At 38.1% G+C, this 25,706-nt stretch overlaps 1 protein-coding gene across 13 annotated transcripts in view; it reads right to left on the bottom strand.

Annotated features, from left to right (window-relative positions):
- LOC137238187 (uncharacterized) overlaps positions 1–24,775 on the bottom strand; it is a 61,173-nt gene extending 36,398 nt beyond the window's left edge. The window contains exons 1-5 of one of the 13 annotated variants that reach the window (XM_067762888.1): positions 24,545–24,775; positions 17,467–17,717; positions 17,252–17,405; positions 8,825–9,226; positions 6,506–6,695 (exon numbers count right to left, since the gene is read on the bottom strand). In XM_067762888.1, the coding sequence (XP_067618989.1) occupies positions 6,506–6,695; positions 8,825–9,226; positions 17,252–17,405; positions 17,467–17,508 (788 nt within the window). In that variant the 5' untranslated portion in view covers positions 17,509–17,717; positions 24,545–24,775. Of the gene's footprint in view, positions 1–6,505; positions 6,696–8,824; positions 9,227–14,689; positions 14,835–17,251; positions 17,718–20,919; positions 20,983–21,346; positions 21,414–24,544 lie in introns of those variants that run through there. The other 12 variants (XM_067762889.1, XM_067762890.1, XM_067762884.1 and 9 more) reach the window with 12 other exon arrangements.
- Between the last annotated feature and the right edge of the window lie 931 nt (positions 24,776–25,706).

Here is a 25,706-nt window from a genome sequence, read left to right as displayed (position 1 = left end):
TTTCTGGCATCATTTCTGGATGATTTTCGGTATCCGTTCGGGATCCCGTCGGAATCAATGCGGGACTTTTTCGGAATCATTTGGGATTTCTTCCGGCATCATTTCTGGATGGTTTTCGGGATTTGTCCGGGATCCCGTCGGGGTTATTTCGGGACCTTTTCGGGGCTAATACGGGATCATTTGGGGATCCTGTAGGGGTCGTTTCGTGATTTTTTCTGTATTATTTCGGGATCATTTTGGGACCCTTTCGGCATAATTTCTTGATGGTTTGACGGATCCATCAGGGTCATTTCGGGACCATTTTGGGAACATTTGGGGAACTTTCGAGATCATTTCTGGATCCGTCCGGGATGCCGTAGGAGCCATTTCCGTATTTTTTGTTACTTTTCCGGGATAGTTTTTGCACCCTTCCGGGATCATTTCTGGATCTGTGTGGGATCCCATCTGGGTCATTTCCGGACTATTTCGGGACCATTTTGGGATCCTTCCGGAATCATTTCTGTATGGTTTTCGCATCCGTCGTGGATCCCCTGGGACCCATTTCGGAACTTTTTCTGGAGTAAAAAAAAAAAAAAGTATGGAGTATGTCGGGATAATTTAGGGACCCTTCCTGGATATTTTCTGGATGGTTTTTGAGATCCGCCCGGGAGCCCGTCAGGGTCATTTCGGAACCTTTTCGGGATCATTTTGGAACACCTTCAGGGATCATTTCTGTGTGGTTCTCTGGATACATCTAGAATCGTGTCGCTGTCATTTCGGGTTTTTTTTTGGGACTATTCGGGGAACTTTTGGAGACCCTTTCGGGGCATTTCTGGATGGTTTTCGGGATCCGTCCGCGATAGCGTGGGGGTAATTTCATAGCTTTTTCTGGATAATTTCGGGATCATTTGGGATCCTATCAGGTTATCAGCTCATTTAGTTCTTTTTTTTTTACTCAATTACAAAAATAAAATGCATTAGACAGAAAACAAAATTTTAAACAGATAATAAGCAGGCTAACGCGAATAGCCCATATATTTAAATTTCTCCTTGCGGACGGGGCCGCGGGTAAGGGCTAGTATATTATAAATGGGAAAGTTTGGATGTTAAGATGTTTGGATGTTTGGATGTTTGGATGTTTGGATGTTTGTCCAGACGTTTGTCTTTGTGACTCAATAACGCAAGAACGGCTGGACCGATTTGGATGAAATTTTGCACACATATAGCCAATAGTCTAGAAGGATCTACTAGCTATATATTTTTCAAAAGGGGCGTGGTCCCCGCCCCCTAGGAACAGTTATAATTTAATTATTATATTTTTTCGTCTTTGCGACTGAATCACGCCAGAATGGCTACACGGATTTTGATGAAATTTGGGACACAGACAGTAGTCTAATAGCGAAATTTTTTTCGAACATGGAAAGAGGGGTGGGGGTCCCATGACCCCTTCGAGAAATTATTTTTCATAATTTTTACACATTATAACTTTACGTATACTGGCCTTCACCAATATCACAGACTCAAGGGGTCAAATAAGTCGAGGGCTTACAAAGTAAGCAGTGACACCCTCCGCCCGCCCCCCTTTATCACCCCCCTCTGGTGTAAAATCCATAAATTGTTATAACTCAATCTAAATTTTCTCCTAAATCAATAGTTTTTGGTATCTGGTACATACAGAACGAGATCTAGACAATTTTGGAGGAACGATCAGTGGTCCTCTCCTCTACTCCCGCCATCCGCCCTCCATCAATTGTTTTTATTAGCACGCTTTTATTAGCTTTACCTGTATGTTTCTATCTAACTTTTTATTCGCTCCAATGCGCCTGCTGCCTTATTAACATGGTTTTATAATTAGCTTCACCTTATTTGTAATCCCGTAAGGGTCATATCGAGACCCTTCCGGGATCATTTCTGGATGGTTTTCGGGATCGGTCCGGGATTACGCTGGGGTAATTTCGGGACTTTTTCGGGACTATTTCGGGATCATTTTGGGACCCTTCCGGGATCATTTCTGTATAGTTTACGGGATCCGTCCGGGATCCCGTCGGGGTTATTTTGGAACATTTTCGGGACTACTCCGGAATCATTTCGGGACTATTTCGCGATCATTTGGGGACCCTTCCGGCATCGTTTCTGGATGGTTTTCGGGATCCGTGCGGGATCTCGTCGGGGTCATATGGGGACTTTTTCGGGATCATTTGGGGGCTCTTCCGGCATCATTTCTGGATGGTTTTCGGGATCCGTCTGGGATATCGTCGGGGTCATTTGGGGACTTTTTCGGGATCATTTGGGGGCTTTTCCGGCATCATTTCTTGATGGTTTTCGGGATCCGTCCGGGATCTCGTCGGGGTCATTTGGGGACTTTTTCGGGATCATTTTGGGGCTCATCCGGCATCATTTCTGGATGGTTTTCGGGATCCGTCCGGGATCCCGTCGGGGTCATTTCGGGACTTTTTCGCGACTAATACGGGATCATTTGGGAACCCTTTCGGCATCATTTCTGGATGGTTTTCGGGATCCGTCCGGGATCCCGTCGGGGTCATTTCGGGACTTTTTCGCGACTAATACGGGATCATTTGGGAACCCTTTCGGCATCATTTCTGGATGGTTTTCGGGATCCGTCCGGGATCCCATTAGGGTAATTTCGGGCCTATTAGGGGATCATTTGGGAACCTTTCCGGCATCATTTCTGGATAATTTTCGGGATCCGTCCGGGATGCCGACGAGGTCATTTCGGGACTATTTCGGGATCATTTGGGATACCTACCGGCATCATTTCTGGATGGTTTTTGGGATTCGTCCGGGATCCCGTCGTGGTCCTTTCGGGACTTTTTTTCGACTAATACGGGATCATTTGCGGACCCTTTCGGCATCATTTCTGGATAGTTGTCGGGATCCCGTCACAGTCATTTCGGGACTATTAGGGGATCATTTGAGGACCTTTCCGGCATCATTTCTGTATTGTTTTCGGAATCCTTTAGGGATCCCGTCAGGGTCATTTTGGGACTTTTTCGGGGCTAATACGGGATCATTTGGGGATCCTCTAGGGGTCGTTTCGTGACTTTATCTGTTTTATTTCGGGATCATTTGGGGACCCTTCCGGCATAATTTCTTGATGGTTTTCCGGATCCATCAGGGTCATTTCGGGACCATTTTGGGATCATTTGGGGACCCTTCCGAGATCATTTCTGAATCCGTCCGGGATGCCGTAGGAGCCATTTCGGGATTTTTTGTTACTTTTCCGGGATAGTTTTTGGACCCTTCCGGGATCATTTCTGGATCTGTGCGGGATCCCATCTGGGTCATTTCCGGACTATTTCGGGATCATTTTGGGATCCTTCCGGAATCATTTCTGTATGGTTTTCGCGATCCGTCGTTGATTCCCTCGGAGCCATTTCGGAACCTTTTCTGGAGTATGTCGGGGTCATTTGGGGACTTTTTCGGGATCATTTGGGGCTCTTCCGGCATCATTTCTGGATGGTTTTCGGGATCCGTGCGGGATCTCGTCGGGGTCATTTGGGGACTTTTTCGGGATCATTTGGGGGCTCTTCCGGCATCATTTCTGGATGGTTTTCGGGATCCGTCCGGGATATCGTCAGGGTCATTTGGGGACTTTTTCGGGATCATTTGGGGGCTCTTCCGGCATCATTTCTGGATGGTTTTCGGGATCCGTCCGGGATCCCATCAGGGTAATTTCGGGACTATTAGGGGATCATTTGTGGACCTTTCCGGCATCATTTCTGGATAATTTTCGGTATCCGTCCGGGATGCCGACGAGGTCATTTCGGGATTATTTCGGGATCATTTGGGATACCTACCGGCATCATTTCTGGATGGTTTTTGGGATTCATCCGGGATCCCGTCGGGGTCATTTCGGTACTTTTTCTCGACTAATACGGGATCATTTGCGGACCCTTTCGGCATAATTTCTGGATAGTTGTCGGGATCCGTTCGGGATCCCGTCATGGTCATTTTGGAACTATTAGGGGATCATTTGAGGACCTTTCCGGCATCATTTCTGGATAGTTTTTGGAATCCTTTCGGGATCCCGTCAGGGTCATTTCGGGGCTTTTTCGGGATCATTTAAGGATGGCTTTCAGGATTCGTCCGGGAACCCGTCAGGGTAATTTCTGAACTTTTTCGAGACTATTTCGGGATCATTTTGGGACCTTCCCAAGATCATTTTTGGATGGATTTCGGGATTTGTCCGGGATGCCCTCAGGGTCATTTTGGGACTATTAGGTGAGCATTTGAGGACTGTTCCGGCATCACTTCTGGATGGTTTTCGGTATCCGTTCAGATTCCCGTCGGAATAATTGCGGGACTTTTTCGGGATCATTGGGGTCCCTTCCGACATCATTTCTGGATGGTTTTTGGGATTCGTCCGGCATCCCGTCTGGGTCATTTCGGGACTTTTTCTCGACCAATAAGGGATCATTTGCGGGCCCTTTCGGTATCATTTCTGGATAGTTGTCGGGATTCGTTCAGGATCCCATCAGGGTCTTTTCGGAACTATTGGGAGATCATTTGAGGACCTTTCCGGCATCATTTCTGGTTAGTTTTCGGGATCCTTTCCGGGTCCCATCAGGGTCATTTCGGGACTTTTTCGGCATCATTTAAGATTGGTTTTTAGGATTCGTCCGGGTTCCGTCAGGGTAATTTCTGGACTTTTCCCAGACTATTTCGGGATAATTTTGGGACCCTCCCAAGATCGTTTTTGGATGGATTTCGGGATCTGTCCGGGATGCCGTCAGGGTCATTTTGGGACTATTAGGTGATCATTTGAGGACCTTTTCGGCATCACTTCTGGATGGTTTTCGGTATCCGCTCAGGATCCCGTCGGAATTATTGCGGGACTTTTTCGGGATCATTTGGTGTCCCTTCCGGCATCATTTCTGGATGGTTTTTGGGATTCGTCCGGCATCCCGTCGGGTTCATTTCTGGACTTTTTCTCGACTGATACGGGATCATTTGCGGGCCCTTTCGGCATCATTTCTAGATAGTTGTCGGGATCCGTTCGGGATCCCGTCAGGGTCTTTTCGGAACTATTAGGTGATCATTTGAGGACATTTCCGGCATCATTTCTGGATAGTTTTCGGGATCCTTTCGGGGTCCAGTCAGGGTCATTTCGGGACTTTTTCGGGATCATTTAGAGATGGCTTTCAGGATTCGTCCGGGAACCCGTCAGGGTAATTTCTGAACTTTTCCGAGACTATTTCGGGATAATTTTGGGATCTTCCCAAGATCATTTCTGGATGGATTTTGGGATCAGTCCGGGATGCCGTCAGGGTCATTTTGCTATTAGGTGATCATTTGAGGACCCTTCCGGCATCACTTCTGGATGGTTTTCGGTATCCGATCAGGATCCCCTCGGAATCATTGCGGGACTTTTGCGGGATGGTTTTCGGGATCTGTCCGGGATCCCGTCAGGGTCATACAGGGGTGCGTTCGAGATCCCGTCAGGGTCATTTCGGGACTTCTTCGGGACTATATCGGGATCATTTCTGGATGGTTTATGGGATCCATCCTTGACCCCTCAAGGGTCATTTCGGGACTATTAGGTGATCATTTGAGGACCTTTCCGGCATCACTTCTGGATGATTTTCGGTATCCGTTCGGGATCCCGTCGAAATCAACGCGGGACTTTTACGGAATCATTTGGGATTCCTTCCGGCATCATTTCTGGATGGTTTTCGGGATTTGTCCGGGATCCCGTCGGGGTTATTTCGGGACCTTTTCGGAGCTAATGCGGGATCATTTTGGAATCCTTCCGGAATCATTTCTGTATGGTTTTCGCGATCCATCGTGGATCCCCTCGGAGCCATTTCGGAACTTTTTCTGGAGTTAGTCGGGATAATTTAGGGACCCTTCCTGGATATTTTCTGGATGGTTTTTGAGATCCGCCCGGGAGCCCGTCAGAGTCATTTCGGAACCTTTTCGGGATCATTTTGGAACACCTTCAGGGATCATTTCTGTGTGGTTCTCTGGATACGTCTAGAATCGTGTCGCTCTCATTTCGGGTTTTTTTGGGACTATTCGGGGAACTTTTGGAGACCCTTTCGGGGCATTTCTGGATGGTTTTCGGGATCCGTCCGCGATAGCGTTTGCGTCATTTCGTAGCTTTTTCTGGATAATTTCGGGATCATTTGGGATCCTATCAGGTTATCAGCTCATTTAGTCCGTTTTTTTACTCAATTACAAAAATAAAATGCATTAGACAGAAAACAAAATTTTAAACAGATAATAAGCAGGCTGACGCGAATAGCCCATATATTTAAAATTTTCCTTGCGGACGGGGCCGCGGGTAAAGGCTAGTTATTCATAAATGGTTTTTTATTTTAATGCAACAACAAAATACATAACCAATAAAGCCATAAAATTCTTATTTGGAATTTGAATCGGCATTGTTTTGATTTCAATGGAATTTTATGTGCATTCCCCACCCTCACCGCATATCGCTGAATATTCGCTACTAATTCACTCGATTTGATGTCACACTCACACAAATTCACTCACTCACTCTTACCTTTCTCTATTGTTGCGGTAGGATGGCGCAAATGATGCCGATAGGCATTTAAATTCATCTTCAAAGAGGCAACGCTCAGCACACTCACGCCGTGTGACCAGTGTTGCTATTGTCTTCTTGCCCTGTAATACCAAACTAGTACCGGGAATTTTTGTCAGCGTCCATTTACGTTGTTTACACGCTGCTGGAATTAAAAGCAAACAAAACAAAAGCAAACAATATGGACACAAAAACAAAAATGATAGCGTATTCATAGAGATGGGATTGTTCCGGTTATTTACCATTTTTATGGGTAAATACCAGGAAAATACCCGGAATATTCCTTTTAGGTATCTTTTTTTGGATATTTAAAAATCACTTGGATCGAGGCTGCTTGGAATTACAATTCAGCAATTAAATTTATACGTCATTTGAAATTAAAAAAATTTCGTTTTGATTTTAAACAAAGAACCCAGCAAACACTCGGAGTGAACAATCAGTCTGACAGGAGTTCATACTTTGAATCGTTTGCACTCATTTAGGAGCCTGAAGTGCTATATGACTTCTAGCACGCTCATATTTTGCCTCTAACATAAGTCTTATACAGACCTCCTTCCTATATCATTTATGAGCCTTATTGGTCTCATATACTGCTAATTTTGACTTATTTAACGACACTACTTCCGGGCTTTTAGGTAGAATTGTTGACACATATCCGAAGCAGAAAACGTAGGGAAGAAAATTGTTGTGATAAACTCCCATGATTACAAGATAGAAATGAAATTAGTATTAGTTGAATTAAATTTTAATTAAGAATAAATTGTCGCAGAAAAATATCTGAGTTTTAATTCCGGAGCTGCCTAGTTTACTAATTTAAATATTTTTCGTTTGTTCATAATATCATGAAATTGGCGTCGTAAAAGACTCTTAGGTGACAGCATTTTTGAGGCTGATATTTTTCACATATTTCAGGCCCATATTGTTTAAAACCTTTTAAGACTCATGTCGGACGCTAATTTAGATATACGTTAATAGGATCATATAGGACGTACAATGCAAAAGGGAAATTTATTGGTTTCGGCCTCCCAAATGAGTTCATAGCGACTGTAAACGCTCTAATTTAGATATTTTTTCTGAAAAATGCTGGATTACAGATTAAAACTCATTCAACCGATAGCGCAATGGATAACTACATTACAAATCGGGTACATTTTGGATTGAATTTGTGTGCTCGTTTCCCATATTCTCCAAAAGATTATTTCAGGGGCCGAAACTGTTATTCCTTTTATAATATAATTCCTTGCAAAACTACTAATTTTGGACTTTTAATATCTTTGGATCAAGATAAAAATTATTTCCGTATTTTTATTTTTTGAGTCCGATAGAACTAGTTAAACTCGGACTTTTAAAAATGAAAGTCAGGAAATAAAAGTTAAATTCGGACTTTTATATTTTAAGGCCAAAAGGTTTCGGATGAGCCGTTTCTTTGCTATCTAGCGGGTCTTTTATTTTGGCCTTAAAAAATAAAAGTCCGAATTTAACTTTTATTTCCGGACTTTTATTTTTAAAAGTCCGAGTTTAACTAGTTCTATCGACTAAAAATATAAAAATACAGATTTTAATTGTATATGTGGACTTTTATGGAAAAAGTTCGAAAAATAAAAAGGATGCATGATTCGACATGATTGCTATTGGGATACCTGGGAACTCAAATATTTTCACCTAGGACAATTTTTTGACCAGGACTTTTTCGACTCCGAAAAAAAAAATTATTATTTTCCGTCCCTGGATTATTTTTACCCCTTTGGGTAAATATTTGGGTATTTACCCATTTTTACCATATATAACCAATTTACCGGGTATTTACCATTTGAGTATTTACCTATTTCCCATCTCTACATATTCATATGAAAATCAGCGTTTTCAAGTAAATCAATAAACTTAACGATGCCCATTTGTATTTTCAATCAAACACTCTAAAAGACCCGTCACATAAGCAGTTTTTATACAGATGCGTTTAACGCAATCTCATGCAAAATGAGTAGATTGCACGTATTTTTATGGAGAATGGCAGATCGAGCGACACTGGCGCCATCTGACACGAAAAAGTAGCCAACTTGCAACTTTTGTTGCAAGCAAAGCACAAGAATAAGATCTCGACATTTGCTTTGGCTAAGGGTGCTTTAATTTTCAAGTCTGAAGTTCCTTTATAGTTACAAACGCAACACCTTGTGCGATTGTGGCGCTGTTACTAGCATGCATAAGATTGCATTAAACGCATCTATATGAAAAACTTCATTGTGCCTTGGCCTTAAGACCGCACTAAACCATCCAACGCACCCTTTAAACAAGTTTTTTCATAGAAAACCGCTTCAGCATCCGCCACCAATGGCAGTTCACTGGCTATTGCCAGATAATGTGGTGTACGCTCAAAATATGAATAACCATAACATTCGTTTGTATCCAATAGATGGACGTAGGCAATACAATCGTTATCATCATTACATATCCTCCAGCAAATAGAACTCGCAGTGGCGCTGGCAACTTTTTGTGCTGGATTGTAGACGTCTGTCACACCCGCCGCGATGTTGTTACTTTGACGCTTGTGCCGATTGCGATCCTTAAAATTGTAAGCTGGTGAATAGATGAGGTTTTGTGCGGTTAGATATTCTAAAGGTGGCCGGAAGCCAACAATTTTCTGTAGATGCATTTGATAAAGTGGACATTTGAGTAGAATGGCATCTGAAAAGAAATAAGATAATTGTTGCAATTGAAACTTTTGCAATTAGGGTTCGAGACTTCAAATTTTAGTTTTAGGTTTTGCTCTTGAGGTAGGTATCTAGGGACAAGAAAAGGGCCAGTTTTAGTTATTTTGTAATTGTAATTGAAAATTGTAATTTACACAGTACGACTCCAGACGATCAAAGTGTATAAGCTTGAAATGAAAATATATGAGTTAATTGCGACATTACATTTTAAATTTAAAAAATGTATACATATCGATGCATGTCTGTCATATCATATTGAGTAAGTGACGTCATGTCGTATGAGTAACTTTTTGCTAACAGTGAACTTATGTCATTGTCAAAAATAACGGCTTATATGCATGTATTCAAAGGTAGATAGGCATAAGAGCTGCGAACCAGGTCGCCCCAGTAGCTAATGAAAAGCCCTCATGATATCATAAAACTTGTTCGAACCTACTGAGTGCTACATCGAATATGCACTTCATTCAGCCCGAGTTGTTTATAAAATGAAGAATATTTGGAGTCCCTATTTGCGAGAATATAGCCGGACATTTTCAGAGAAAATGCTCAACAGTCAATTTTGTAGTTACGTCTTTATAACTTCTACAGTGGTCATTGTGCTAGGAAACTATTGGATAATGTCGACCTAGATCTTTGGGGATCAGCCTACAGAACTGTGATGGCCAAAGTTAAAGGACCGATATCACAGCAACCTACGTGCCCGATACCGATGAGTACTATTGTTGAAACACTTTTCCCGGCGCAAGATCGATGGACTTATCCAAGCGAGGATCTCGAAAATACGGAAATTCCGCAAATTACCGAGCAAGAGGTGCTGAAGGCTGCAAAAAGAGTTGCTGATAACAAATCCCCAGGACCCGACGGAGTACCAAACATAGCCCTTAAAGCCGCGATCACAACTAGGGCTAGATTATTTACTGATCACTTTAATGCCTGTATGCAATAAGCGTGTTCCCTCGCCTGTGGAAACTTCAAATACTTGTCCTATTGCTGAAACGTGGTAAACAGCCGGAGCAACCACCCTCATATAGGCCGCTTTGTATGCTGGATTCCCTAGGAAAGATTTTCGAGCGTATAATTAGCAAGCGCCTACAGCTGACTCTAGAAAGCCCAGGTGGCTTATCGAATACTCAATATGGATTTCGCAAATCAAGATCCACCGTAGATACAATACAAACAGGCGTCAATATAGCTAGAGAAGCTACCTCTGGAGGCCAAAATAAAAAGAAGTCCTGTGCACTGATTACGTTGGACATCAAGAATGCTTTTAACACTGCGAACTGGATGCAGATAATGACAGCGCTGCGAAGCTTCGGCACACGAGATTATTTACGCAGAATAATAGGCAGCTATCTTAAATACAGAGTACTTCTTTTTGATACGGATCAAGGAGCAAAAGAGTACAAAATCACTGGATGCGTCCCACAGGGATCTGTTCTCGGTCCAATGCTTTGGAATGTAATGTATGTATGACGGGTGCCAAAGATTGATCTACCAGAAAACACGCAAATTGTGGGATATGCTGATGATATTACAGTGGTAGTAGTGGCCAAGAAACTGGACCTGCTTCAAGCATTATGTAATGACGCCGTAGGAAGAATAAATGAATGGCTGCCCAATACGGGACTGGAGTTGGCTAGCCGAAAGACGCAAGTGGTATTAGTAAGCTCCAAACGGTCGGCGAACGAGTTAGTCTTAACTGTTGGGGATCATCAAATCACTTCAAATGATTCTCTAAAATACTTAGGAGTGCACATTGACTCTAAATTTACTTCCAAAGAGCACTTCAGAGTGGTGGGAGAGAAAGTTACCAAAGTTAATGGAGCAGTTATGCGAATAATGCCCAACATTGGTGGTCCGAGCGAAGCTACATGCCAGCTATTGTCCACAGTAACCAGCTCAATAATACTATACCCAGCACCAGTGTGGTATGGATCTAAACGGACCCATCAAAAAGATATACTAGCAGCGTACCGACTTGCAGCTTTAAGAATAGCAAGTGCTTATCGGACGGTGTCCGATGACGCGATCCTGGTCCTAACCCGGAAAATCCCAGTGGAGTTACTGGCAAGCGAAATGGCCGATCTGTATAACACTAATATCGAGCAACCATCTGAAGAAGTCAAGAAAAGAGCAAGGACACAAACAATAGCTAAGTCGCAAGAACAGTGGGAGGCCTCGAGTAAAGGGCATTGGACCTTCACGCTAGTTTGGAACGTAGCTCAATGGAATGAGCGGAAGCACGGTGAACTGAACTACCATCTCACGCAAATACTGAGTGGACATGGCAGTTTTAAAGAGTATTTATGGAAGCGTAGGATAGAAGAAGATCTTCTTTGTCCAATGTGTACCACGGAGTTAAAAAATGTGGAGCATGTCATGTTCCACTGCACCCGTTTACACGCGGAAAGACTCGGCTTGCATAGTGTCTTTGGGGAGGAACCACGAGAAATTTAGTATCACAAATGTGCAACAGGAAAGAGTGCTGAACTGCAGTGAGCAAAGATGCATTTATAGTCATGACACGCCTGATGGATGCTGAGAGGGAGCGCAGAGAAATGCGCATGCGAAACAGTGGCGATTAAATCGACACTCAAGAGCAAATAGCGGGAACCTGGACGCAGGGACAACAGTAGGCTCTTAAAAAAATGAGAAATATGGAACGCCACCCTGAAGTAATACGAAAGTGGTACCGGGTGGGCGACGTTTCCAAAACGGGGCTGGTTTTTAGTCTACGGAAACACGGTTGCTGCGACGGGAGCAATTAGGGTGCGTTCGACATTTTTCCGCCCTCCCGCAAAAAAAAAAAAAAACAAAATGTACACAGGTATAGGTGACACGCTGAAGCCTTAAACGTATATGTTGGTAATTTAATAAGTGTGAATACGTGTGAGTAAAATGAAATAAAATAAAATAAATAATCTCAAGGCGCGATAACCTGCGAACAAGACGAGCTTCTCTTCCAGTTTGCGTCGTGCTCCTTTTTATTTTTCCTCCAAATTGGCTGGACGGGACCAACATGTTTTACGGCGGCTCCGAACGGCATTTGAAAAGCAGTTGAATTTTCACTGAGGAGCTTTTCATGGCAGAAATACACATACAACAACAACAACAACAACTCAGAGTGTTTGGTAAATCACTGCCGAGAGACGAATCCACTTAGAACAATTTTATTCTGATGGAATGAACTTGTTTCCAAATGTTTGATGTTGTTTTGCCCGAACAGGGAACCTAGAAACTTCGCTGTGGTTGGCGGCGACAAAAAAAAATGAAAGTTGGATGATATTTGTGTCTGCGAATGATCGTCCATCGTTTTGAGTAAAAATACTTCGGAAATGGAAATCCCAATAGAAGGCAAAGTGCCAGGGTATGACCGCCAGAAAAATAGAAGAAGTGAAAAGACACGAGTGCGTATCATATAAGTCGATACCCTTGTGGTATTTTTTTACTTTTTCACCTAACCCGTTAAAATGAAACAGTTCGGCTGAAACCATCCGCCAATTTTTTCTAAATTATACCAACTATCCTGCTTGATAAAGGTGCGTGCTTGGTAGAAATTAAAAGACGAAGGAACGTTTTCTTATGTGAACTTTAAAATTTATATTTCATATAAACACAAAATTTGTTAAATTTTTTTTTTTATCGGCCTTATAAATCCTGAAGGTGAGGGGTAAGTTTAGGTTCCCTAAATTTTAATTATAACAATGGTTGTACGTACGAATCCCAAATGCCTAAGTAAAGCTTGCATCAACGAACTGTAACGGCGAATCGGTGGAGCAATAAAAATCAACAGCACAGATATCTTAAGGAAACAAAGGAGGAATATACACACACTGACATAATCACCGAGATTCGCACCCACTAAACGTCACGAACTTACAGCCAACGCACACGTCGTCCTACTCCAAACGCGCATAAATGACTTTTAGTTTAATTTATTTTCCCAAAGAATTTTATTTTTCTCAAAGAATACCTCCGATGCCAGTTTGGGACTCACCCTATGTAAGACTAATGGCTCGAAATATGAAATTTGTAGCCCCTGAGTTTACTTTGAGACCGCGATGTCATCAGTGAGAGGGTTGCATTTTGACGATATCATGTTATGGAATAGTTTTGATTGGATAGTTCTCGTTGCCGGAATACTACTAGGCCCACTTTAGTAGAATGTGGTGGATTTGTAGCTTTTAAGACCATGAATGGACCCTTCTAAACTAATTTTTTTGCCTCGCAAGTTTGCATTTAGACGGTGCGGTGACCTACGAATTGCGATTACGAAAGTAAGAAATTAAAAATTATTCTACTGAATTTTTGGGTTGAGTGACTTAAGCTTATTGACTGCTGAACTGTCCAGAAAAAAGATATATATATGGAAAATCTTCCTCCCAGACGAGATATGTCTTGCCGAACAATACTTGCTTTAGGTTAACGAATTCACTACTAGTAAACATAAAACATTGAAAAATTATCAGAAAATTTGCAGACCATATTTTGCTGCGACCATTTAAAATACATATTTTTTCGATTTTCTTACATATAAATATTCTGGAAAATACTGCTTTCGAAAAAACCTCTCACTATTACCTTTCTGCAAGTGGGCCTTAGTGTCACATTGGAATAACGATTCAATTTTTCACTAAGTTATTAAAGCAATACAAAAAAATTATTAAATTAATTTCAAAATTCAAAAAAGAAAAATATGTTAACGATTTTATTTTTGGATTGAAAATGTGTATTTCTTAAAAACCGATAAATGGTCTAATTTGCCCAAAACGATAACACTTCACTCAAAACATCGATAATTTTTCAATAAAAAATCGATAACTTTTTGATAACAAATCGATAACTTTTCTATAAAAAATTTGATTAATATTAATAACACCTTTATAACTTTTGCATAACACGCCGATAACAAATTTGTAACACTCCGATAAAAAATCGAAAACGTTTCTATAGAAAATCGATAGCTATCTGATAACATATCTATAACTTTGTAACTTTTTCATAACTTTGTCTATAACTTTTTCACAACTTTGTGGTAACATGTCGATAAATAATCGATAATTTTTTTTACAATAAATCGATAACGGATTCAAGGTTCGATTCGAACTAAAGGTCAGAACAATTTTTTTTCTAATAATAATTTTTTTTTTTTTTAATTTTTCTATAATTGAAAAATTGTATTTTGTTTTTGGAATAGTAAGTAGACAACTTTTCAGACAACCCGCTATAGCTGTGCAGATAGATCCATTTCGAGGGGTGCTAAGCCTTTATCATCAGTACGCTTTAGGCACGCTTCGCTAACCATTTAGCTATACAGCGGTGGTTTGTTTGATTGATAAATTGCTACTTCTATTCCTCTTTACCAACTATATTTAATCAGCGTTGCGCCATCTGTTGCAAATCACTGACTATGCTGGATATGTTTATTATCACTTACTTAGTTGGATATTCCCAAGTGCTCTTGGTTTATTATACTCAGCTGAGCAGAGCTCACAAAGTATATTAATTTTGTTTGCATAACGGTAATCCGTAATCGCATAAACTAATCGAGATAGATATAGACTTCCATATATCAAAATGATCTGGGCGAAAAAAGAAATTCATTTAGCCATGTCCGTCCGTCCGTCTGTCCGTAAACACGATAACTTGAGCAAATTTTGAGGTATCTTAATGAAATTTGGTATGTAGGTTCCTGGGCACTCATCTCAGATTGCTATTTAAAATGAACGAAATCGGACTATAACCAAGCACACTTTTTCGATATCGAAAATTTCGAAAAACCGAAAAAGTGCGATAATTCATTACCAAAGATGGATAAAACGATGAAGCTTGGTAGGTGGGTTGACCTTATGACCTTAACAAAATGTTGAACAATGGGCGTAGCAACGCCCACTTTTAAAAGAAGGTAATTTAAAAGATTTGCAAGCTGTAATTTGGCAGCCGTTGAAGATATCATGATGAAATTTGGCAGGAACGAATTAGAAAAATGGAATGACGAACACGCCCACTTAAAAAAAAAAAGTTTTAAAGTCAAATTTTAATAAAAAAATGAATATCCTTACAGTATTAAGTAAATTATGTCAATATTCAACTCCAGTAATGATATGGTGCAACAAAATACAAAATAAAAGAAAATTTCAAAATGGGCATGGCTCCGCCCTTTTTCATTTAATTTGTTTAGAATACTTTTAATGCCATAAGTCGAACAATAATTTACCAATCCTTATGAAATTTGGTAGGAGTGTAGCTTCTATGACGATAACTGTTCTCTGTGAAAATGGGCGAAATCGATTAAAGACACGTCCAGTTTTTATACACAGTCGACGGTCTGTCCTTCCGCTCGGCCGTTAAAATGATAACTTGAGCAAAAATCGATATATCTTTACTAAACTTAGTTCACGTACTTATCTGAATTCACTTTATATTGGTATTAAAAATGGGCGATATGATGACCACGCCCACTTTTTCGATATCGAAAATTTCGAAAAATTAAATAATACCATAATTCTATATCAAATATGAAATAACATAATTAAAAAAAAAATTTTAAGTTAAACGGTTTTATTGAAAACAATACTTACATGAAGTAATAATAATATTAAAAGCTAGAAAATAATTAGGTAGGACCTAGGTACTAGTCATCACACTCCTCACTAATCTAGGGCGTTGATCAGAAAATTAAATGAAAGCGTTGGACGCGTCAAATTTCTATTGTTAGTCATGTATAAGACCAACTGAACCCTAATCAGGTTATGCTACGCCTCACATTCTTAGAAATTTCACGCGCCCAATGCTTTTATTTAATTTTCTGAAATTTTGTAAAATGGGTGTGACATCTACCTTATTAAGTAGAAGAAAATGAAAAAGTTCTGCAGGGCGAAATCAATAGCCCTTGGAATCATGGCAGGAATACTGTTCGTGGTATTACATATATAAATAAATTGGCGGTACCCGAAAGATTATGTTCTGGATCACCCTGGTCCACATTCTGGTTGATATCTCGAAAACTCCTTCACATATACAAATAAGGGCCGCTCCATTTTAAAATACTCATTAATACCTTTAATATGATACCCATATCGTACAAACACATTATAGAGTCACACCTGGTCCATCTTTATGGCGATATCTCGAAAAGGCGCCCACCTATAGAACTATGGCCGACTGCCTTTTAAAATACTCTTTAATACCTTCCATTTGATACCCATGTCATACAAACACATTCCAGGATTACCCTAGGTTCATTTTCCTACATGGTGATTTTCCCTTATTTTGTCTCCGAAGCTCTCAGCTAAGTATGTAATGTTCGGTTACACCCGAACTTAGCCTTCCTTACTTGTTAACAATTGTTTTTGTTTTATCGGCCTATTGATACAGAATTCAAAGCAGCTCAAGGCCAAAATACAATTTTTCATTTATAGAAAAAAAAAAAATAAACAGTAATTATCATTAAAAAAAATTATTGTTCTGGCCATGAGCTCGAATCGAACCTTGAATCCATTATCAATAGGCCGATAAAACAAAAACAATTGATAAATCGATAACCTTTCAATAAAAGAGCGATAACACTTCGATAATAACATATTTCGCTGAACTGGCCCGTATTCTTATTTACTGTATTCGAATGAAATTAGCCCACACTTTGAAAGCCACTGCTCTACGGTCATTGAATTATTACTCATACGCACTGTTGTACCTCAAAATGGAAATCCCTTTCCTCAAATATGCACTTAAAGACACTGACCATGTTTCGTAAATATACTACTCGATTTTGACTCGTAGAGTTTGTGCAAAAATCTGTAAACGTTCTTTTAGGACTTATCATTTATTATTGAATTCCAGGTGTAAGCACCGCAAACGAAAATTCTTTAGACACAATAAACTTATACCACAATATGAGCTTTACATTTAATACAAATTTGAATGAAACGCATTTTATTTAACCCCAATAACTATTTGCTAATATGACAAATTTTAAATAAAATCAAATTAAACTTACGGCAGTTAATATGCAACGATGACTGCAGGCAGTAAATCAAAAATGCTGTAGCCAGTAAACGGTTCAAAGGCGTTGAAGACTTAAGCAAATAAAGCAGTTTTTGTGTTGTAGTTAGCTTCAGCAGCAGCGGTGATGATTTAGGCATTTTTATTATCTTTAGATATTGGCAAATACAATTGTTGAGTTGTAATTTAGTTAGCACCATACATACTTACATATGTAATGAGTAAGTAAGTAAGTATGTACGCAAATGGCATGCAGATTTATTGATGAATGATTTCTGCTTTCAAATTAATAACAATTTGTTTTGATTATTGGTTGAATGTGCAATTTGCAGGCAAACTGATTGATGATGAGACCAAAATTCATAGATAAATATTTCTAATTAAGCGTGGATAAAACAGTTAGTGTTTAAATTTATATGCAGTTGTGTATAGATTGGTGTCCTATACAAAATTTCACAATACTGAAACACGCATACATATTGAATTAAATATTTGAAAGCAATTTTGCGTTTATATTTTATAAATATAATATTTGTGGTTTTCGTTGTATTTGAAAAACTATACATGAATGCATTTTATTTACATACAGCAGTGAATACAAAATTAGCAGTAGTAATTTTTATAATAAAATTTCGTTATTTGAATACGTACTTCTTTTTTTTATTTTCAATATTTTTAGAATAAAACTTCTTTGAATTTCATAACTGGAACTATACTCAAAAAAGTTTTCAAAACACTCGAAAATTCGAAAAAAATTTCAAGACAATTCCGAACTTTTTATTTGGAGTTGTAGAATTTTTTTGAGTTTGCCGTTTTGTAGCCCGTGATACACCAAAATTATGTTCGGTAAGTTTTGTATTGTTTGAGGGGTATATTTATACAACTATTAATATTAGAACGATAAATATTTACATTGTAGTTAAATGGTGAACTGCTCATATGCAACTAAAGAACCACACCAAACAATTAAAGTAATAATTTTATCCTCTTTTAAGTTCTGCCCTCTTTGCTGGAGAAACCACCCAGTTAGCCACTGGTAAGAAGTTTATCCAAATGTACCGATAGAACGAGCAATCTTTGTTTGAAGAGCTGTACCAATTCGTTTTAAAAATTGTCTAGAAACCTTCCTTCAGATCAGAGCCGTGGCTAGTGTATTAGAACCGCTCCGCACCCTCCGCAATAGTAAATAGGAGTTAAACTCGTTGCAACATTGATATGTTTGTCCCCTTCCAACATTTGGGATATTTCGGCTACGTTGTCTTTTTGCTCTGGGTATATTATATACTCCGCACCTTTTGATTCCGTGTCAGTATACTACTGTTCGAATGCAAAACCATGGCACATCCCCCAACTTTAATACATTTGGCAGTTAAGTCTTTCCTTACCATAAGTAACTGGTGTACAAAACAATTCAGACGTCACTGGATTGGCTGCCCAGGGCAAAAAAGGCCACACTGTTTATACTTCCGGTAACGAAATTATCAGCCAAACTCATTAATCTAAGCAAGGAGGACCTACGAACTCTGTTGTTGTTGTTGTTGTTGTTGTTGTTTTAGCAGTGTTTCGCCCCATCCAATAGGTGTGACCGATCACAAATTGTCATCAATATCCTCTAACGGGAGTCCAAGGAAAATTACTGTTTCAACAGGGGTAGACCATAATGAGAGGGGTGTTAGAGGCGTTGGTTCCACATTACAATTGAAGAGATGGTTGGTGTCATGTGGGGACACATTGCAAGCGGGGCATACATTTTGTATGTCGGGGATCTACGAACTCTCACTGGGTACTATACGGGGCATTGTAGTCTACGATATCACCTTAAATCTACTCTCTCATTCTATACTAAAATTTTCCGGTTCACATTCTCTGCGAACTCTCCCATCTAGGGGTGGTGATGTGGATTAAAAAGCCTGAAGAGGTACTTAATTAAATACATCAAAAGCCTCCACATACAAAATTAGGCTGAAAGGTCATGCACAATAGATCTATACACAGATCGCGGTGCTTCCTGGCCTAATAATAGTAATAATAATAATAAAAACAATAATAATAATAATAATAATATTAATAATAATAATAATAATAATAATAATAATAATAATAGGCCTTGCCTTTGGAAGTTTGGACAAACTCTCTTTAACTGTTCCAAGCTGCTAATATTGCTGTTCCAAGTTCTCTATTGTGCGCGTTGAATCGAAGAGTTGTAGCGGTTTATTTGGTAGAGATATGAACGTGAAACTTTGGTCACAGCTTAACAAATATGTGAGAATTATTTTTTCATAAAATTGGTGCGGGTGATACCTTCATACCGACCCACAACCACCCACTTTCACCGCATGCATAAAAAAGTGAGTAGATGTGGGGGGAAAAGTGGTAAAATGTGTCTATCGCAAATACAATGTTTAGTAGGATTAAATAAAGAAATTAAAGTTGTTAATAGATCTTGCATATATAACAATAACAAAACAACAAACACACACAAAAGTTTACATTCGCATATCGTCGACTGGATAAAATAATGTTGTATGTTACATATATGCCTATATAACATACGACAATAATTTATCAGGGTGAAGCTATCAGAACACTGTTGCAAAACATAGTTAGTGGCTGAAAGTGGCAGCTGATATTAACACTTTATAGTCTTAAAACTTTGAATAATAACAAGGTGTAAGTCCCAACATGAGGATCGGTGAGGAACCCAACTAAAACTTTAGCTGAAATTGAAATATTTGTGCAAATAAACACTAATAAAGCCACTGGTGAAATGTTGAATAACAAAAAAAAAAAAAAAAAAAAGCGCAATAAGCTAAAAGTACTAAATTATTACAAAATTAAGTAAATACCTTTGAATTCAATATTAATTTTTATTTGTTTCGATACAATGATATTGTATGTATTTTTAAATAGCTTAAACTTGCACTTTATTTTTAACTTGCTCACCCCGCAAAAACCAACTAATACAGTTCGAATACAACAAAAAAAAAAAAAAAATACACCTTTTAAAATGCTGTTTTAATAAGAGATACTAACGACACATTTGGTGACAAACCTTTCACTTTGATTTTTTTATTTTCGGCCAATGGAACCGACCACTGTGCAATGGTGGGGAAGAAACTATGACGTATGTTTTTGGTGGGGTCAAGTTCGGGGCAACCTTTGTGTTGAATTGAATACGAATTATCAAGATATATATTTTCCGATAGTTCCGGTATGTTCTTGGACAGGTGTTGAAAGCAAAAGCTAAGTAGAATTGCAAACAAATATATTGTTTTGGGACGTTTACCTTTTGCAGATATGGTAGCGCTGTTTCAAACAGAAATGCCAGCACACAATTTATGTCAAATGGGGCCAATGGCAGAGAAGAAGGAGAAGTAAAACTAACTCTTTATATTCTTATCTTGTTTTAGTCCAATTAGTTTTAGTCTAACGAAGTACAAGTTGTAGGTCTCCAAAATTCGCATTGATTTATGAGAACTTTTCTCCGTAGAGTGTTTCAGATTTTCTTCCATATAAAAAAGAAATTGTTCACACTTCTTATTAAGGAAAATCTAAAAAACCCTTCTAATAAAAAGTTGTCAAAAATCAATGCGAGCTTTGATTTTTCTAAAATATCGAAATTAAAAAAGTAGAGCTTAATCGACGAAATTTTACCAACTTTACCACTGCTATTTTTCTGCTTGCTGCTGTATATGCACACACATGCTTGCACAAATTCGGCACAATTAGCACATTTAATACGCGTAACTAAACATTTATATTATTTCGCACTAATTATGTTATAAATTTTTTGTTTTTTGTAAATTTATCAGTTGCCCGATTTAGATCATTGATTTTTTCATATTTAGTATGTATGTGTATATGCATGATTTTGTTTTTAAATTTCATTTGTAGTGATTTATTTTTAAATAATTTCATTGAATTAGCCTTTGGTGTGAAGTTCCACTATAATTTTATAAAAAAAAATTAACATACAAAATATTTGCATTGAAGTAAATTTGTTTGTTTTAGCGATGGAAACACACCAAGCGCTAATTAATTTAGTTATTTCAATTTTGAAAATTAAAATTCAATAAATATTAAATCACACATTTTTAACAATTATTTGATTTATATTAAAAACCGTCACTGTTTTATTTGCATCAATAAAATATACTACAAACATATATAATGTGATGGCTATAATCAAATTTTACACTGAATGAAAAAAGCAAATAATTTTATTGAGGGTCGTATACAAACTTAAATTCATTTAGCTAAGTTGCTAATCTCTAATTAACCATGTCAACTCTTCCGTTATAGAACGGTTTTGGCGACGCGCAATCGGAAAAAAGGGTGCGAGCTGCAACACCTACACTCATGTGACGCCTTATAACACTACTGAGGACCTCTGCTATATTTCCCTTACTACAGAGGCACCATGGGTCTATTTTGTTACATATTGCAAAGCAATTAGCAGATGACAACTGTGGAGTGTCCCTACATATTTGCGTTCAACATTAGCAATGTTATTGATTTGTGTGGCCGACTGAGATGGGTAAAAGTCAGCAATTCTAGTCGTTTGACCCTATTGTGGGCTCGTTGTTTGGGGCGTTTATTGTTTTGTGTTTATTTGTTGTAACTGTGTGATTACTTTGTTTATTGCAAACAAGTTTTGCAGGTTCAGATATTGTGCCAGAAATTGTGTTTATCTGTTCGTTTATTATTCTATTAGAAGGACCCTGACTCTTGTATCGATTCGCGAAGTTGGACTCTGGTATAATGTTTGGATTTCGTGTTTTTTTGTTGTAATCTCTAATGTGTTCTCTGAACTGCGTGCTTTTGTATAGCCCTTGTTGCAGCTATGTTATATATTCAAGCTCTCTCTTATATGCTTCTTTTGTACGAGGTGTTCTTTCAAGTCTATGTACCAAATGCTTTAATACTGCATTTTTGTACTGTTGGGAGTGATTTGTGGTATTATGTATTATTGTGTCGGTGGCCGTTGGCTTTCTATATATGTCGTAGTTAAATATTTTGGCAACTTTATCAATAATTATCGTGAGGTTTAGATATTACATTGAGCTCTGTACGTGATACATATATCAATGTATGAGTGGATAGTTATAGTGAAAAGTCTCTTGAGGAGCTTTTCGACCGATACCAAGATTGAAGTGGACAGACACTCAAAAAAGAACGTACCTCTAAAGACATGGTGGTGAAGAACAAAGCGTTTACAGCTGCAACGCCTCGGGGAAGCCAGAGAGCAGACTACATGGTCAGAGTGGTATAGCGTCATCAAATATTGGACGGAACGACTACCTAGTTCCCTTGGAGTTTCGATAGAGGTAGAAGGTTTACGAAAAGGCGATAAAATAGCAGCCAAGACGATACACGTATACATCGACGGTTTAAAAGTAATAGAAGTATTAGGCTTATACTGCGCTGATCCGGAAGTAAACGGATGCTATAGGCAGCCAGATGACTGTAGTGTTTTTCAGGCGTAAGTAGTAGGAGTAGGAGGAAAAAAGCTTCAAATGTAGCCGCGTCTAAGTGGAAACTGCCTTCTGACATCACATGCTTTCAAATAAGGCCTTGTCAGTGATAGCATCAGCCGCCACGGAGTGATGGAAGCGTGCTCCGCCTACCACACCAGAGGTCTGGGGTTCACCTCCCGGGCAAAGTAACATCTAAAATTTAGCAAAAAGTTTTTTCAAATAGAATATATTTTTTCTAAGCGAGCTCGCCCTTCGGCAGTGATTTGGCAAACACTCCGCGTGTAAAAGCTAAACTCAAAATGAGAACGACTCAAATTAGAAGAAAATCTCGGCCTAACACTCATTGGAAGTAAATCGGACCTATTTTTTTAAACGGTTTTATTTAGGTAGACTTGACAGGCTGGTTGGGCGGCACGAATTTTGTAATAGAAATTTATGTAACTTCTCGATAAGCTACAATTTTGAAACTTGGAATATAGTTCAGAACCCGATTACAATGCAATAATAAGAAAAAAAACTCCGATAGGTGGCGCATGGATCGAAATATTTCCAAAATCGTATTTGTGGTCCGATTTGGTTCATATTTGGAACACATAATACATACATGAATAAAAAGCGACCTGTGAAAAAATCGTCGTTAGGTGGCGCAACGATCGAGATATTCAAACAAATCGTATATGTGGTCGGGTGTGGCTAATATTTGGAAAAAATATTGCATACAGTCCGGTAGAAGTGACATCAAAATATTTTGGAGTTCGAGGAGGGACAAGCATACGTGGCGCAGAGTCGAGTAAAGTCTTTGGAAGGATTATGTATTGAGGACTTAGATTGTAACAAATTGTCAGGAAAGAGTCCTTGTAATAATTAGTCACTAAATGAACTAAATAGTATGAGAAATAATAGGCAATTAAATAAAGACTAAAAACTTCAACTTTATTTTTATAAAAACTTCAAAACAAATTAATTAAAAAAAAAAAAATACTTACATGAAGTATTAATAATACTAAACGCTAGAAAATAATCAGGTAGGTCCTAGGTACTAGTCATCACACTCCTCATCAATCTAGGGCATTGATCAGACAATTAAATAAAAGCGTTGAACGCGTCAAATTTCTATTGATAGTCATATATAAGACCAACTGAACCTTAATCAGGTTATACTACGCCACACAGTTTTAGAAATTTCACGTGCCCAACGGCCTTATTTAATTGTCTGATCAACGCCCTAGATTGATGAGGAGTGTGATGACTAGCGCCTAGGATCTACCTAATTATTTTTTAGCTTTTAATATTATTATTACTTCATGTAAGTATTGTTTTCAATAAAACCGTTTAACTAATTTTTTTTTTAATTTTCAAAAATGGCTTGGCAACGCTCAAAAAATTAGTTTTTTCAATTATTATTGGTCGTAAATCAAAAACGGTTTAAGATGTCACGGCAAAGATGGGTAAGCTGTTTAACTTTGTCATAAGAACTGAGTCTGGAAAAAATGAACAAAATTGGTAAAGGGCCACCCCCACTTTTGTGTAAAAGATTTTTGAATCTACAGCATTTTCAAAAAGTTGCGCACTTATGATTTTTTATTCATCATTAGTTTTTTTTACTAAAAATTGCGACTGAGATTTGCACTTCCCATTAAGGCGATTTTTAGTTAACTTTTTGTTTTTGTTTTTTGTTTTTTTTTTGCTAATTTCACTCTCAATTTAGTCCTTTTTCAATTAACTTTTGTTTTTTTTTTGCCAAAACATTCAAAAGAAGTTTTCTATTTACAAAATTTGCACAAGATATTATTATTTTTTTCTACACATACATTTTTCATATTAATACTTTTAAATTCAAATATTCTGTTTCATCGGTTTTTCTCAGTAATTAAATTTATGTAAAAACTCCAATTATATAACTAATCATGATGATTGTTTTATGCACATTTAACAATTATACATTTTTTATATGAGAAAAAAAAAAACAGTAAAATCATTTCACTTTAGCCGCGCGCGCTTAACTTATTTTGCTTGTGAATCGTTGCACTTTTAACTCGCAAATAAAATTTACAATAAAAATTCAAATCAAATACACAGGCGCACTTCACTTACGCGCTTAACTAACAAAACAGCAAATAGCAATGAAAACGAAAACGCTCAACTCACACTCGCTTTCATTAGGCTCACTTTGCTTACTTTTAACAATGAATAATTAAATATCCCAAAAAACATTTTTGTCAATTCTCAGTTTGAGATACATTTGAGAATCGGTCTATTTCTCACATTTCAACTGTTAGTTTTCAAATGCATTTCAAATAACCGTTGATAGCATTCTCAAGCTAAAAGGCACATTTTTAATATAGAATTTTTCTTTATTTTCAAATTAAGAATTTTGGATTCTCAACTTTTTCTCAAACGAGCCACTTTCGGTTAGCAAATTTATTATTTGCCTCACTTCACTTTTAACTCGTTTAGATTTATGCATAATGTAGTACAATATCACTTAATATTATTAAAATATATAAATACTTCCTTATTTTTTCACTTTATGTCCAACTTCACGCAATAAAATCACTTGTTTACCTTTCCAGCTAAAGTATGCAAATTAGAGATGGACGAATTATCAACGACACTATCGATAACATTGATGTAAAATAAGCATGTTGTACTATGTTTGATTTTATTTTTGGGTTTCATGAACACTTAAAATTTATACACATTGGCGCAAAAAGTATTCACATTATTATTAACGAAAATATTCCATGATATCGATGGTTTTCAAACAGAATGGAACGAAATGCAAGTATATCTCAAACCATTCTCAAGTTGAAGAGCAACGTTTGAGAAAAAGTTGTGAGAATATTTAGCTTTAAATGATTAATAATGCTGAATATCAAACTGGAAATTAATGTTTTCTCAAACATTTGAGAGAAAAAAATTTTCAAGTATGTCTCAAATTATTCTCAAGTTGAAGATCGACGTTTGAGAAAA

This window comes from Eurosta solidaginis, chromosome 1 (genome assembly GCF_040869045.1).
Source record: "Eurosta solidaginis isolate ZX-2024a chromosome 1, ASM4086904v1, whole genome shotgun sequence".
Classification (NCBI taxonomy): Eukaryota; Metazoa; Arthropoda; class Insecta; order Diptera; family Tephritidae; genus Eurosta; species Eurosta solidaginis.
Note: the sequence above shows the minus strand (reverse complement) of the source record. Positions and strands in the feature narration are given on the sequence as shown.